The sequence below is a fragment of the Mastomys coucha genome, unplaced genomic scaffold, assembly GCF_008632895.1.
Source record: "Mastomys coucha isolate ucsf_1 unplaced genomic scaffold, UCSF_Mcou_1 pScaffold6, whole genome shotgun sequence".
Lineage (NCBI taxonomy): Eukaryota > Metazoa > Chordata > Mammalia > Rodentia > Muridae > Mastomys > Mastomys coucha.
Window position 1 is genome coordinate 39,927,358 of NW_022196912.1, and position 14,904 is coordinate 39,942,261.

Below are 14,904 nucleotides of genomic sequence, written 5' to 3' on the forward strand. Positions count from 1 at the left end.
TGGGAGATGCCTCTCTCAGTGGACTCTTCACGTGATATCAGAGCCTTCAATATAGATTTGTTCCCATCTCGGGGACAAAGCAGAGTTGGTCACCTCCTAAGCCTTCCTGTGTTGGCTACTCTGCCACGTGAATTTTGTTTTGTTCCCATCTCGGGGACAAAGCAGAGTTGGTCACCTCCTAAGCCTTCCTGTGTTGACTACTCTGCCACGTGAATAAACACACCGGGCACATTGAAATCCTCTGTTACATGAATAAACAGGCCTGGTATGTCTGAATCGTCCCTTGAGCGTCTGGTGAGCATTTGGGTTGTAAGGAGCAGCAATGTAAGTCTTTGCTGGTTTGGCTCATCCTCTCCATCAGCTCTGTAAGCAGTGCTGCTGTTGCTCTTTGTGCTCTGTGTGGCTAATGTGCCTCAGTGCTGAGAGCGTTCACTTGATGGGACTCCAGTCCTGGGAACCCTACCCAGCACTGAGAAAGCTTCGGCCAGGCATGGTGGTGTACACCTGTCATCCCAGCACTTGACAGGAAGGGGAAGGAGGAGGAGTTCAAGGCCAGCCTCAGCTATAAAGCAAGTTTGGGGCCAGCCTGGCCTGTACAAGAGACCCTGTCTCATAGAATCAAAAAACAAAAACAAAAAGCTGGGTGTGGTGGCACATTCCTATAATCTCAGCACTTGAGAGGCAGAGGAAAGATGGTCTATGTAAGTGTGACGCCAGCCTGGGTCTTTACAGCGAGACATTGCCTTGGGAAAAGGATTTGTGTACGTGTACACACACTTCACAGGTCCTGAGTAGGGAGGGCTAGATGGTAACTCTGTCCACCCTCTGGGGAAGCAGAGACCATGAATGGTGCTTTCTTGTGTAGGTGATATTGGCCAGGGAGGTATATATGGGTGTGCCAGGTTGACCTAATTCTAGATTAAAGGTGATGCATCTTTTGACCACCAAGATGTCTATTTCTTGGGGTTAAAAAAAAATTATTAATAGACAGACACCTTTAAGTATATATATATTTTTAGTTCTGCGTATATGTGCATATGAGTGCAGGTCCACTGTAGAGACCAGAGTGGTTAGATTTCTTGGAGCTGGAGTTGCAGCTAGTTGTGAGCTGCCTCATATGGCTGCTGAGAGCCGAACTCTGCAACAGCAAAAAGTCGTCTTAGCCTCTAAGCTATCTCTCCAACCCCTGAAGCATTGATTTTTATTAAAACATTCATAAGCAGATGATATATTAGAGGATGTTAAACGAACATAACATTTAGGTACGAAAGAGATCTTTGAGCTCAAATGTGTGCTCTGAAATTGTTGAACCTATAACGTTGCTCACCTCTCTTCAGAATGGAAGTTTGAGAAATATGGGAAGCAAAAGTGAACTGAAAGGCGAAAGGACATTAAATAACACAGTGCACATGAATGTGCTTTAGTGGGCACAGTGACATAGCACATGCTTTTACTGTGTTGTTACCTCACGCCTCCGGAACTGCGCTCTGGTGACCCGTGTGGTGACTGTAAATGTCTGTCTTCCAGGTGCAGTGCAAAAGGTCTCTAAGAAGCTAGAGATGCATGTCTACAGCAAGAGGCTGGAGGTCATGCTCCAGTAAGTAAGGGGGTGGGGAAGGGGGTGGCAGCTGTGCTGCTGTGGGGGTGGAGGGCTGGACTCACAGTGTGTCCCCTTGCTGCCCACGTGCCAAGTCATGTCAAAGTTCATACCGTATTAGTGCCAAGTGCCAGCGCCCTGCCTGGTCGGTGCCTTGCCTAACCAGCCTCGGAGAGTGCTTAGGAAGCTAATAGAGTCATCCATTGGGTGCTGATGTCTCAGCTCAGTATCATTATGCCTTTAAGAATTATTTTAAGCCAGGCAGTGGTGGTGCACGCCTTTAATCCCAGCACTTGGGAGACAGGGGCAGCTGAATTTCTGAGTTCAAGGCCAGCCTGGTCTACAGAGTGAGTTCCAGGACAACTGGAATACAGAGAAACCCTGTCTCGAAAAACCAAAAAATAAGGGCTGGCGAGATGGCTCAGTGGTTAAGAGCACTGACTGCTCTTCCAAAGGTCCTGAGTTCAAATCCCAGCAACCACATGGTGGCTCACAACCATCCATAATGAGATCTGATGCCCTCTTCTGGGGTGTCTGAAGACAGCTACAGTGTACATACATATAATAAATAAATAAATCTTTAAAAAAAAAAAAAAAGAAAAGAAAAGAAAAACCAAAAAAAAAAAAAATATATATATATATATATATATATATATATTAAATGTTTGCTCAGGGGGCTGGAGAGATGGCTCAGCAGTTTAGAGCACTGACTGCTCCTCCAAAGGTCCTGAGTTCAAATCCCAGCAACCACATGGTGACTCACAACCACTTGTAATGAGATCTGACGCCCCCCTCTGGTGCGTCTGAAGTCAGCAACAGTGTGCTTAGATATAATAATAAAATAAATCTTTTAAAAAAATGTTTGCTCAGGTGTGAATTACTTGGTAAAGCGGGTGTTCTAGACTCGTGTTTCTGATGCTGGACGCCTTTCTGTAGAAGTTCTCTAAGCCTCATTTAGGATGCTTTTCCAAGCAATCTTAGGAAACCTTTTTTTCTTTTTGGTTTTTCAAGACAGGGTTTCTCTGTGTAGCCCTGGATGTCCTAGAACTCACTCTGTAGACCAGGCTGGCCTCGAATTCAGAAATCCACCTGTCTCGGCCTCCCAAGTGCTGGGATTAAAGGTGTGCTCCACCACTGCCCAGCCTTAGGAAATCTCTTAATAGCAGAAAGCTAACTTAACAATTTTTGCATCTAACAGTGCTGATCTCTCATTTGCTTGTTGTATGAATGAATAACTTAGTTTTTCATTACAGACAATTGCCTGCAAAAGAGAGAGGGAAGAAAGATACATTTTGTTTTGCCGTATGGTTTCAGAGGGCTCTGCCATAGCCAGGTAGCCTTGGCTTTGGCCTAACGTGGAGAATAACATCATGGTAGTGGGACGGTATAGTAGAGGAAGAAGCTCACCTATATATTCTGTACTTCAGAGTCACAGGCTGTACCCCTCCGAGCACAGGCTGTACCCATTAGAGTCACAGACTATACCCTCAGAGTCACAGACTATACCCTCAGAGTCACAGACTGTACCCTCAGAGTCACAGACTATACCCTCAGAGTCACAGGCTGTACCCTCAGAGTCACAGGCTGTACCCTCAGAGTCACAGGCTGTACCCTCAGAGTCACAGGCTGTACCCTCAGAGTCACAGGCTGTACCCTCAGAGTCACAGACTATACCCTCAGAGTCACAGGCTGTACCCTCAGAGTCACAGACTGTACCCTCAGAGTCACAGACTGTACCCTCAGAGCACAGGCTGTACCCCTCAGTCATGCTCCCAGTGACCAGCTTCATCACCTAGGCCTAGCATCTTGCCAGTACAATTGCGTCCGTGCCAGCGTGTTCTGAGTCTGTCAGAGTACAGATCAGTGGATTAAGTCAGAGTCCATCAGCTGGTCACCAAGCCCATAACATTGAGCCTCTGGGGGATGTCCCAGGTTCAAACTCTGACGAAGGCTGCTTCTGCCTTCAGATTGAACTTGACCTAATTAGACATCTTAGTGTTCAGAAAGCTTCTGTGTTATTTATGTTTTTCTAAAATTTCATACTGAAATTTTAATAAGTTTTAATAATGGCTTTTTGTTAGTTTTTTTTTGTTTTGTTTCATATTTTAGAGACAATTTCACTGTATCGTCCAAGTTAGTCCCAAACTGGAGAGGATCACAGTGCAAGTATATTGTAGCTGCATAGAAGTTAGCGGCCATTTTAGGCAACATAGTGAGACCCTATCTCAGAATAGAGTGTGGGGTGTGCCATGTCTCTGCCTAGTGTGTGCAAGGCCCCAAGCTTAATCCACAATATTAAATTAAAAACAAAAGGAAAACCAGTGTTTGCTAAATGGGACAGTGGTGCACTCTTGGTTATAGCTGTTTTAGCTGTTGTAGTAAATTGATAATGGGAGGAACAGCATGCCCCCCGGGCAGCTAAAAGCATCCTGACTTGGGTTAGTCAGAGGAGGGCTCGGACCTTCTCCCATACAGGTGAAGCTAGACTTTGCCAGTAATGCCAAATTTCTGTTCACTTAAAGGGACATATTTGGAGAAGACTGTGTCAGTGTGAAAGATGACTCCGTCCTCAGTGTCACAGTGGATGGGAAAACAGCAAATATTAATTTGGAGACTCGGGTAGGTAGCTCTCCATGTGTGTCAAGACATTTGGGGAATAGGGTGAAGGTAGGAATAAGACCGCAGCCCGAGCAGTTAGGTGCTGCAGCTTGGTGGTTCGGTGTAGCTCAGATGGTAGGGTGCCTTCTTAGCGGAACAAAGTCTTGGGTCCTCGGAAACACTTAGAGGTGGGCAGCGTGGCAGTCCACTCCTGTGTTCCCAACACCCTGGTCCCTGTGGGTTTTTTTTGTTTTATAAGCTAGGTTCTTATCCTGTAGTCCAGGCTGGTCTTAGCCTCGCCAGTGCTGGAGTGTCAGGCAGTTACCACTACACCAGCTTTAAAAAATAACACTATAAACACTCTAGCCCAGACTGACTTGGGACTCTGTAGTCCAAGCTGGCCTGGAACTGTGTTTTGTAGCTGAGCTGTAAGACATGAACTACCGTAAGCCGGGTGGGTAACATAATGCATGTCTGAAAGCCACTGCTCAGGGAGCTGAGGCACAAGATCCCCACCTCCAGGCTAGCCTGAGGTCGAACAAGATTGAAGTCAGTCTGTATAGTGAGACTAACAGTGTCTTTAAAAATCAGCAGCAGCAGCAGAAGGTAGTGCCTGTTGGATGGGTAAAGTCAAATTCCCACAAATGGTGAACAGTTCACCACACCCATTGCTGGCTAAGCAGTTCATGCTATACAGTCTAGCTTGCATGGCCATGGAGGACTGAATAGAGGTGGGGGGGGCTTTGGTCCAAAGCCCAGTGCATGCCCCCGCCCTGTGGCTCTCCAGTCACTGTGTTGACAGAGATACTGCGGGTGACAGGAGGGTAGGTCAGTGGCTCACATCCTAGCAATCAGCCTCCAGAGCTTAGAGTGCTCATTTTCGTCCAGGGGATAATTCTAGGCTGAAGTTGACACTTTTACTTTCAGGCTGTCGAATGTGAAGAAGGAAGTGAAGACGATGAATCCCTCCGAGAAATGGTGGAACTGGCCGCCCAGAGACTGTACGAGGCCCTGACGCCAGTGCACTGACAGCCTCGCCTCCCAGACTCCAGCTTTTTTATACTCTTGGCTTTAACTTCTGTTCTTCAAATAAAATACCTTAGTTTCTCTGGGGTGGCCTGTTTACTTTTGCATCAGATGGCTTGACTACAGCTGGACCACCAATTAATTTGTCCATTATTCTCCAACTAATCATCGAAGGAGCTGTTTATTGTTAAATGTTGAGTCTGCCTCTGGGCACTTATGCAGTGTGTGCTGAAGTCTTTTCGGATCTCCTAGCAGCTGAGTCAGACTCTGTCTACCTCTGGTCTGTACTGGCAAATCTATGTTTTAAGTTGAATGCAGATGTGCCACAGCTTTGAAACCCCTGTTCTCTACTCCCTTACCCAATTCCTTGGTTTATGTTTATAAAACCACCACTTTTAGTACTCATTTCTTTGTTATGGGATCTACAAGTTCAATTCAGAGATGGGTTTTTATGCCTCAGATCTATTGTGTGGGTTACTTCATTAGTCTTATTTTCTAAAGTACATAAAATTCAGAGTAGGGAATAACCGGATTGAGGAAGAAAGGAGTTGGATCTCAGTGATTTATTTCTCTCACTGTGAAATTAGCCAGTTCAAGCCAGATTCAAGTATATATAAATGCAGGCTTGTTGGGCCATCAAGCTCATTGGTCCCAAGGAACAAAAATAGGGAAGGTAACCAGGCAGTGGTGTGCGTGCCTTTAATCCCCGCACTTGGGAGGCAGAGGCAGGTGGATTTCTGAGTTCGAGGCCAGCCTGGTCTACAGAGTGAGTTCCAGGACAGCCGGGGCTATACAGAGAAACCTTGTCTCGAAAAACCAAAAAAAAAAGAGAATAAGGAAGTTGTCATGGGGGAGGGTAAGAGGAAAAGCAGAGAGAAGGGTATTGGGGATGGGGGCAAAATGTCTGGATTACTACAGAAGCGTCCAGTCCCTGGGCTGGAAAGTTGAGGGTTTGGGGCAGGGTATACCAGGTAGGGACTGAGCAATGCTGAGAAAACCTGGGGCGCCAAGTCTGCTATCGGTATATAAAGTATGCACTTCAGTTCCTTGTAGGAATTGACTGTAACCTTTCTCAAGTGCGTGCTTCTTCAGAGCACACTATCAAGCCAAAGAACTTCGCCCATGTAGTCTGTCTTGTCTATCTCCCCTCTTAAGTGTAAACATTCTGGTGCTTTGCGAACAGTAAGTCTGACTCTTCCTTAAGATGAAATTTCTAGCCGGGTGGTGGTGGCGCACGCCTATAATCCCAGCACATGGGAGGCAGAGGCAGGCGTATTTCTGAGTTCGAGGCCAGCCTGGTCTACAGAGTGAGTTCCAGGACAGACAGAGCTATCCAGAGAAACCCTGTCTCGGAAAATCCAAAAAAAAAAAAAAAAGAAAGAAAAGAAAAGAAAGAAAGAAAGGAAGAAAGGAAGAAGGAAGGAAAGAAGTTTCTATAAAACAGCCAACTTTCCATGTCTTTGACCTATACCAAAAGCCTCAGGCCCCCATAACATACAAAAATTTATTACATAAAGCTAAACATTTCCTTGTAATTGCTAGGGCACGATGCCTTAAAGTCAGGCGGTCTACAGTGAGGGTCCCTGGACAGCTCTAGCTTTTTTTCTTCTTTTTTCTTTTCTCACAGGGCCTGGACACACGGGCTGCAGGAGACCTGAGAGAGCTAAGGGGCTTGCTTGGTCCCGGGCTCGCCCCGCCCACGGCCCGCCCCGCCCACCGTTAGCCCCGCCCAAGGCGCAAGGATCCTCCACATCCGGCGCAGCCCTGCGGGTGCGGAGCTTGCCACCATGTCGCTGTGCGAGCGAGCGGCTGGCGGGAGCGCTCTGCTCTGGCCTCGCGTGTTGCTCTTCGGGGACTCCATCACACAGGTACCCGCCGCCCCCTCGGCTGCGTCCGCGCGCGCGTCTGGGCGGGCTAGGCGCGGTTCCCTTCGTGCTCCGTGGGCCGTGCACCTTCGCGCGCCGGTGCGGGTGCCGAACTGCCCCGGTCCAGGTCTTCTCCGCCGGACTCTGGGTGGCCCGGTGCGTCGGGGTGCGCGGGAGCTTAAAGGGTCTGCCTTCGCGGCCTGCACCCTCCTGCGCCTTCTTCACCGAAGCCACTTTGAACTTTGAAGCGGCTAGTCCTTTCCACCTCAGAAGCCTTAGGTCCAGTACCAAGTGGTTTTTGAAAACAACAGTATGAAAAAGTAACCCTATCAGAGAACATTTAGTTCCCAATTAAGGAAATTCTTCAAGATGCCTTCCTTCAGGGAGATAAAAAAAAAAAATTAAAAAAAAACACGCTTCTCTAAGGTCTAAGGTCTGCTCATACTCGGGCTTGACTTTTCCTAGTAATTGGCAACATTAGTTTTAGATATTGGGCACTAAGTTTTTGTGGGTGGGCGTGATGGCGCGACACTGCTGGAGGATTGCCATGACTGTCAGGGAAATCAATAAAGCATAGGCTTCCTTAGTTTTCAGCTATGGAGAAATGGGATAACACTATGTCATCTAACTCAACATGTCTCTCTTTTTTAAAAGATTTATTTATTTATTATATGTAAGTACACTGTAGCTATCTTCAGATACCCCAGAAGAGGGCATCAGATCTCATTACGGATGGCTGTGAGCCACCATGTGGTTGCTGGGATTTGAACTCACAACCTTCAGTAGAGCAGTCGGTGCACTTAACCACTGAACCATCTCTCCAGCCCAACAAATGTCTCTAATATTAAGTCGTGGTAAAATGTTAATGACTGACTCTGGTCCAGTGGATGAAGAAAACCCTCACATTTCCAGAGAGTTTCCAAGTGAGGCCATGTGACTCCCAAAATTATCCTTCCCAAGCAAGGAAGGCAAGAAGCCTAGAGATGTCAAGACGGGGTCTTTACCTAATGGGCCTGGCCCACCGCCTTTGCCGTTGTGTATAGCTGTGTGGATAGTAACAGACTTTTTTTCTTCAGTTTTCTTTCCAGCAGGGTGGATGGGGCACATTGCTGGCTGACAGACTAGTCAGGTGAGAACAGTTCCTAAATTGTACTTGGCTGCTTTCTGGTGGGAAGCATAGTGAAAGAGTGAAGGATGAAGTGGCTTTTATCTGTTAGCTTTCTCCTCCTGGATACGTGTTAAAGGGAAGGAATGCAAGGCAAGCACTTGGGTTCAACAAAATCGAGTTTCCACCACATGAGATCCAGCAGCACTTGTATTGGCTGGTCTGCCTTCCTGGAACCTTCCAAACCAGCCTGTTGGTGGATTTCTAACGTTCTGTACTTGTTTGGTTAACATCTATCAGAAAGTCCCTTTTAGATGTACCTTGAGTCACCACTGAAATGTATAGGATTAGCCCCTTGTATGGAATTCATATGTCATGGAGGGGCATGAGGAGTCTGGGCAGGGTGAGCATTTCCATAAAGCTCACAGAACACATGGCCAGTTCCCAGGACTAGAAGCAGCCCTTTGCTCATAACCTGTCTTTTTAACCGATTTATTTCAGAAAGTGTGACGTTCTGAATCGTGGATTTTCAGGTTACAACACCAGATGGGCCAAGATTATCCTCCCGAGACTAATCAGGAAAGGGCCTGGAATGGAAAACCCAGTGGCAGTTACAATTTTCTTTGGTGCCAATGACTCTTCACTCAAAGGTAAGACCATCTCTAGATCATTTTTGATTTTTCTGGACTCAAACAAATACATGTTTATATTACTCTCCCACCAAACTGCTTCTGTATCTCCCAGTAGAAAGTTTTCCAGAGAACTGTGTGTTCCTGGGCTCGCCTGTGTGGGTTTCTTTGGGCTTTGATGTGGTTAGATTTGGCTCTGGTGCTCTAGGGCTCATTTTCCACATGACCGCCTCCTTGACTCACCTGAAAGTACTTTTCAGTGTTCCTGCCCTCTAAGGTCCCCAGCTGATACAATTGGCCGCAGAGGGCTTGCTTCTGGGGCATGTGAGCTCTGGTGAAAAAAAAAAAAGAGTCTTTTTTTCTTTTGGTTTGTGGAGGGCTCCGCTCTGGGGCATGCGCCCTCTGGTGACAGAGGAATATCCTTTTTTGTTAGGTTTTTGGTTTTGTTTTTTTGAGACAAGATCTCCTGTAGCCAGCTGGCCTCAAACTCACTAGGTAGCTAAGGCTAGTTGATCCTTCTGCCTCTGCCTCTCAAGTGCTGGGAGATAGGTGTGTGACACACAACCTGGACTGTTGCTGGTTTTTTTGTTTGTTTTTTGTTTTGGCTCCTGAAATTACAAATGATTATGGAGAAAGACTGGCCAGGAATACATGCAAACACAGCAGAGTCTGCAGAGAGCCCAGTGCTCGTGTGTAGGCCTGACTGGAAGCAAGCCTGACGAGCAACTTTACACACTTTCACAGCTATCCTAAGAGGCAGACCTGCCATTACCTCAGTCCCCAGTGAGGACACTGTGAGCTTCAGAGGGTTAAGCCACTAGTCAGTGAAGGTCGGGATTAGATGGGGCAGTCTTACATTACAGCCTACAGATCAGCCTTAGGGATGATAGGGGACCTAGAGAAGAGACCTGTGCACTCAAAATGTCCTCGCCAGCCTTCGAGGCCTGAGCTGTGCGCCGTACAAGTAAATGGGCTAAAGAGGAGGGAGTCTTTTGTGTCTTGGAACTCAACAGTTCCTCACTGACACTGAAAACTTGCAAAAATATATTCCTGTCTGGGAGTGGTGCTCTGAAACAGAAGGAGTACTGCATGGTCCGGGCTAGCCTGAGGTAAGACTAAGAGCCTGTCTCAAAACAGGATGTCACACAGTGGGTCAAGTGCTTGTCTAGTGTGTTCATTTCCATTCCCAGTCTGACATAAAACTAAGGCTCAGTGTGGGTGTCTAGGCCTTAAATCCCAGCCCTTGGGAGGCAGAGGCAGGTTGATTTCTGAGTTCGAGGCCAGCCTGGTCTACAGAGTGAGTTCCAGGACAGCCAGGGCTACACAGAGAAACTCTATCTCAAAAAAAAAAAAATTTAAAAAGAAGAGTATATGCATCGTATTTGTTGTTGTTTCTGATAAACTGTTGAGACTGAGATACACAAATCTTGAACAGATGAGAACCCCAAGCAGCATGTGCCCTTGGATGAGTACAGCGCAAACTTGAGGGACATGGTGCAGTACCTGAGGTCTGTGGACATCCCCAAGGAGAGAGTCATTCTGATCACACCACCCCCACTCTGCGAAGCAGCCTGGGAAAAGGAATGCATCCTGAAGGGTGAGGAGCACACCTTGGCCTGCCGTGCTGAGGGCTTCCAAACGAGGGAGGGACCCGTCCATTTTCAGTCAAGCGACAGTCAAGGCTTGCTCTAGAGCAGTGGTTCTCAACCTTCCTAATGCTGCAAGTCTTTCATACAGTCATGCTTTGGTGACCCCCAACCATAAAATGATTTCGTTGCTACTTCATAGCTATAATTTTGCTGCTCGGGCATTGTTGACCCAGAACCCACTGTCTGTAGGTACCAGATGCCAAGGTGCACACACAGCCCACTGACAGCGGCAGCAGCTGGGCGGCCAGGTGCTCACACCAGCCTGCAGCATTCTCTCCTGGCACGGGCAAGGCACCTGCAGCAGAGAGCTCTGCAGATGGCCGCTCCCATCTTGCCTCCTTAGGCAGTTGGAAAAGTGTGATGGTAAAATCCCTCCACTTTCCTTCCGTGGTGTTCTGTCCCTTCAGCACGGCAGCTCTCATGCTTACGCACTTGACTAGAAAGGTGTACTGTGGACTTTGTCCAAGCTGCTTGAAACCAGAGGACAGGTTTGACTGGGACACATTTAATGGCTTTTCAGCACTGGCCCACTGTCAAGACTGGGGAAGAGTTTTCTTTTCCTCACACAATTGGTCAGCCTGGCTCCTACTGTACCCCATATCCCTTCCCTAGCCTCTCAGGGAGATGTGAGATTCTCCCCCAGCTGGGCTTCCCACACACACTGGGTAGTTATTCTGCTGGGAGTTAGGCAGCATGCACTAAACCCGTCCATTTTGTACTGGAATCTTCACTAATGGGATAGATAGTAGCATGGCTGTCACAGACTAGAATAGTCTCAGAATGGTTGAACATGTTGTTCACAGGCACAACCGAGTAGTAGCTGGCTCAGGCAATGACTGATCTCCTGCAGCCTTTGCTGACATTACTGCAGTAGCTGTTGGCTGCATGTTGATGCTGGGGGTCTCAGTGGCAGTGCCTCTCTCATGATCTTGACATTTCTTTCTAGCTATGCCCTTCCTTGCCATTTACCCAACTCACTGGGGTCTACGCTCTAGCTGCTTAGCCTCTGTACCCCGACCCTGGTGCCTTAGGAGCCTCTGGCTGCTACTTGGCTGTTCCTCCCTACTGTGCACTTCCTGAAGCACTGTGTAGAGCAGTGCCAGTGTTGCAGCCCCCGTGTTGGCATCAGTGGCACTTAGACACTGTCCGGTCTGTGTGACTAGCACTAAAGTTGCCAGTAACCCTCTGGAGTTTTCCCCAATAGGTTGCAAATTAAACCGCCTGAACTCAGCTGTGGGTGAATATGCAAATGCATGTCTACAAGTAGCCAGAGAGTGTGGGACTGATGTCCTTGACCTGTGGACCCTGATGCAGAAGGACAACCAGGTACTATGGTTTTCTCAGTTCTCTCAGGGTTATTGGGATCACACAGGTAAACAAGATGTGTGCAGCTTTCCTAGAATAGCTCTTTAGGCAGGCATGGTGGTGCAGGCCTGCAATCCCAGAACTTGTGAGGTGAGGGTATAAAGATCAGGAGTTCAAGGCTAGCCCTAGCTACATAGCATGTTTGCGCTCAGTCTGCCATATAAAACTGTGTCTCAGAAGACGTAAGTGTCAGCCATGCTTTTCACCAGGAAAGCTGGGCAGACAGAAGGCCTGGAGGAGCTGAAGCAGCTAATGCAGCCAGGCCCTTAACTAAGGGTTGCCTAGAGTACCATAAATGTCTTAAGTTCAGAAACAGAAAAGCAGGACAGAGTTCATATAAAACAGTGATGTTTATTCACTAGCAAATCCACTACTAGAGGGTCATTCTAGTGGAATTATTTTGTCTTAAAGCCTGAAAACATATATATGTTTGTATGTATGTATGTATGTATACATGCATATACACGTTTTCAGTATCTATGTGTATATATACATATATACTTGTATACACACACCATACTAACACACATATATACATATATATATATATACATATACATACATATATATATATATATGGAAAAAGTTAGTTGTCATATGAAGGTCAGCCATTCAGGAGGGCAGCTAGACAGTTGTGTAGTCACATATGCACTGACAGAGGATGCAGCCATCCACTGTATAGTTTTTCACAGCATTACCCACACTAGGCCCAAGCTAGAAGCAAGTCACTCATCTTTCTGTAGGTGACTCCGAGTCCACGGAGTCCTAAGCAGTGACACCACCTAATCTGAGGTCCACAACACAGATAACGCTGATAGGAAAGAAGTCACGAATGTGGTTCCAGCTCTGTGACATCTCAGCCAGGGCTGTAGTGACAGGGTGAGGACAATGCTGCACACCATTCCTGGTCTGCAGCACGTGAGAGGCATAGTTAGACACATCTCTTTCCATCCCCACCTGGCTCACATATCCCAGGCTGGCCTGGAACTTGCTGTGTAGTTGAGGATGACCTTGGGTTTCTGCAGGTGGGGTGCTGCGGTTACAGGTATTACACTGTTTATGGGTGCTGGGGACTGAGTATGTGCTAAGCAAACCCAGCTGACTGGGCCCTGACCCCAGGCCTACTCTTTACTCCATAGTTAAATGCATGTTCTGTGGGAGCAGTTGAGAGGTTATTTCCTTGTGATGCTGAGACCCAGGGAAGTAGCCGAGGGAGGGTATTTGAAGGAGGTGGTGGGATCTGAAGTACTCGGGGAAAGCAGGACCCACGCTACCCCTGTTCACAGCTATTTCTTTGCCATGTACACAAAAGAACAACTCAGTCCACAGTCACTAAACCAGATGCTTACTCTCCTAACTCTTAACCCATGCCCTCCTCCACGGACCAGGACAGCTCATCTATCAAGGAATGGTACTGCTTCCTCATTAGAGGAATGAAATACTGAAGCCTGGATTAGCACTGGAAGGTGGACACTGTCAGGGCAGCTTCCACCACTGCCTGGTTGTACTCACAGAGTTTGCAGGTTTAACATAGATTCTAGGGAATCTAGAATCTATCTTACAGATCACTAATCAAGAACCATCTTGCCGGGAAAGGCCACTAGTAATTCTCAGCCTGTGAGCAGTCTCATGGGGATTAGACAAGTGAAGACCCCTCCAGGCTTCCTATTCAAGTCCAAGTGCCCAGGTCCCCAAACTTGCACAAGCACGAAGATGAGGACATCATAGAACCTTGAGCGCTCTCTTAACATGTCAGTCACGGGCATCCATTCAGCCTCTCTCTGATAACATGCCTTGACCTCCCAGTTCAGACATGTAAAGAGCCATGATTCTGAGAGCTCAGGTCTGTTAGACACAGGGGGACAAAGCAGCAAGGGTCTTGTGCCCAAGCACTTGTGCAGAAGCACACGGAGGCCTCTGTGGTCCCAGTCTGGTGCATTCTTGGCCACCCTGAGAGAGCGCGAGACACTAGCATTACTCCTCTCCCTACAGGACTTCTCATCCTACTTATCAGATGGCCTGCACTTATCACCAATGGGAAATGAGTTTCTGTTCTTACACCTCTGGCCGCTGCTGGACAAGAAGGTCTCCTCTCTGCCATGGCTGCTCCCTTACTGGAAGGATGTGGAGGAAGCAAAGCCTGAGCAGAGTCTGCTGGGAGATGGAGACCATTAGCCTAGGAGCCGTTTCCAAGAATGAGTGGCTCATACCACTCACATATACCACCTCACAAACATACCATGTACATGTGCATAACTCTGTTAATAATTTACAAACATCAAGAGATTTATTAAATGGTTTTTTTCCAGGCTTAACTTCTGTTCATGATTATTGATCAAAAAACCTAACTTGTTTTCAAGGAAATGTTATATACTTAATACATTGCTTTGATATTTCAGTATTTATTAACTGAAGCAGATATCATCAATGCCACAGCTATAGAATATACCCTGAGCATCTTATTAATTCTGTACATGGCAAAAACAAAAAATACAATTAAGACAATTTTGGTTTAAAAAGTCACAATTTTATAAAAATGGTTTTCTTATATTCTGCCAACTATCTCATTCATACATACACCCACACACCCCATTCACCTTATAGCAAATCCTCAAAGTGTATCTATGAGACTATCATGACTACTAAAAAGAGCAAATACCACAAGGTATGTTCAAGTATTAGTGTAACAGACGTCCTCAGGAGAGACAAGGCGCAAGCTTGCTTAACTCCTCAGAGTTTACAAGTTATCTTGGTTAAAATGTGTCAGCTGGTAAGCACACTGCAATTCTTAGAAGAAAAGAGCTTTTATAACTAGAATTTACAGAAATTAGAATTCAGGCTAATGGTATTTATTCCTCACACAGTAAGTCCAGAGCATCCTGAAGCACCAAGTCTCTTCATTGCCAGCCCAGTACATCCAGGCCTGCCCAGAAGAGGTTCTGGCAGGAGCGCCTGCTCACCATTCAGCTCATTCTGGGAAGCATTATAGGTTTTGTGGATATTGCCACTTCTTACAGCACTTGGCTTTTTAAAAATTTTATGCGTGTGAGTTTTGCTTGCGTGTTTGTCT

The 14,904-nt window shown here is 46.9% G+C and overlaps 2 protein-coding genes across 6 annotated transcripts in view; both read left to right on the top strand.

Moving 5' to 3' along the window:
- The window catches only part of Cpsf3 (cleavage and polyadenylation specific factor 3), a 29,214-nt gene extending 23,906 nt beyond the window's left edge, over positions 1-5,308 (top strand). Inside the window, exons 16-18 of the mRNA XM_031356932.1 lie at positions 1,528-1,597; positions 4,120-4,216; positions 5,123-5,308. Coding sequence (XP_031212792.1) covers positions 1,528-1,597; positions 4,120-4,216; positions 5,123-5,224 — 269 coding nt within the window. The 3' untranslated portion in view covers positions 5,225-5,308. The remainder of the gene's footprint in view (positions 1-1,527; positions 1,598-4,119; positions 4,217-5,122) is intronic.
- A 1,648-nt stretch (positions 5,309-6,956) lies between these two features.
- On the top strand, positions 6,957-14,883 carry Iah1 (isoamyl acetate hydrolyzing esterase 1 (putative)). 5 transcript variants are annotated; one of them, XM_031356774.1, is made up of 6 exons: positions 6,957-7,089; positions 8,163-8,215; positions 8,693-8,841; positions 10,256-10,417; positions 11,674-11,795; positions 13,827-14,883. In XM_031356774.1, exons 1-6 carry the CDS (start codon positions 7,009-7,011, stop codon positions 14,007-14,009), a joined length of 750 nt encoding a protein of 249 aa, XP_031212634.1. In that variant the 5' UTR covers positions 6,957-7,008; the 3' UTR covers positions 14,010-14,883. The 5 variants fall into 5 exon arrangements, with proteins under 5 accessions (XP_031212634.1, XP_031212635.1, XP_031212636.1 ...); XM_031356776.1 differs by lacking the exon at positions 6,957-7,089 and adding an exon at positions 7,183-7,242 and having other exon boundaries at positions 8,725-8,841; XM_031356775.1 differs by lacking the exon at positions 8,163-8,215 and having other exon boundaries at positions 6,987-7,089.
- The last annotated feature ends 21 nt before the right edge of the window (positions 14,884-14,904 follow it).

What these genes read in the sequence shown, in the direction of transcription:
- Iah1 (XM_031356774.1), top strand. Translation starts at nt 7,009, where the DNA reads ATGTCGCTGTGCGAGCGAGCGGCTGGCGGGAGCGCTCTGCTCTGGCCT. An exon ending in CTGGCTGACAGACTAGTCAG is followed by an intron (nt 8,216 to 8,692) that starts GTGAGAACAGTT and finishes GATTTATTTCAG; the next exon opens with AAAGTGTGACGTTCTGAATC. An exon ending in CAATGACTCTTCACTCAAAG is followed by an intron (nt 8,842 to 10,255) that starts GTAAGACCATCT and finishes AATCTTGAACAG; the next exon opens with ATGAGAACCCCAAGCAGCAT.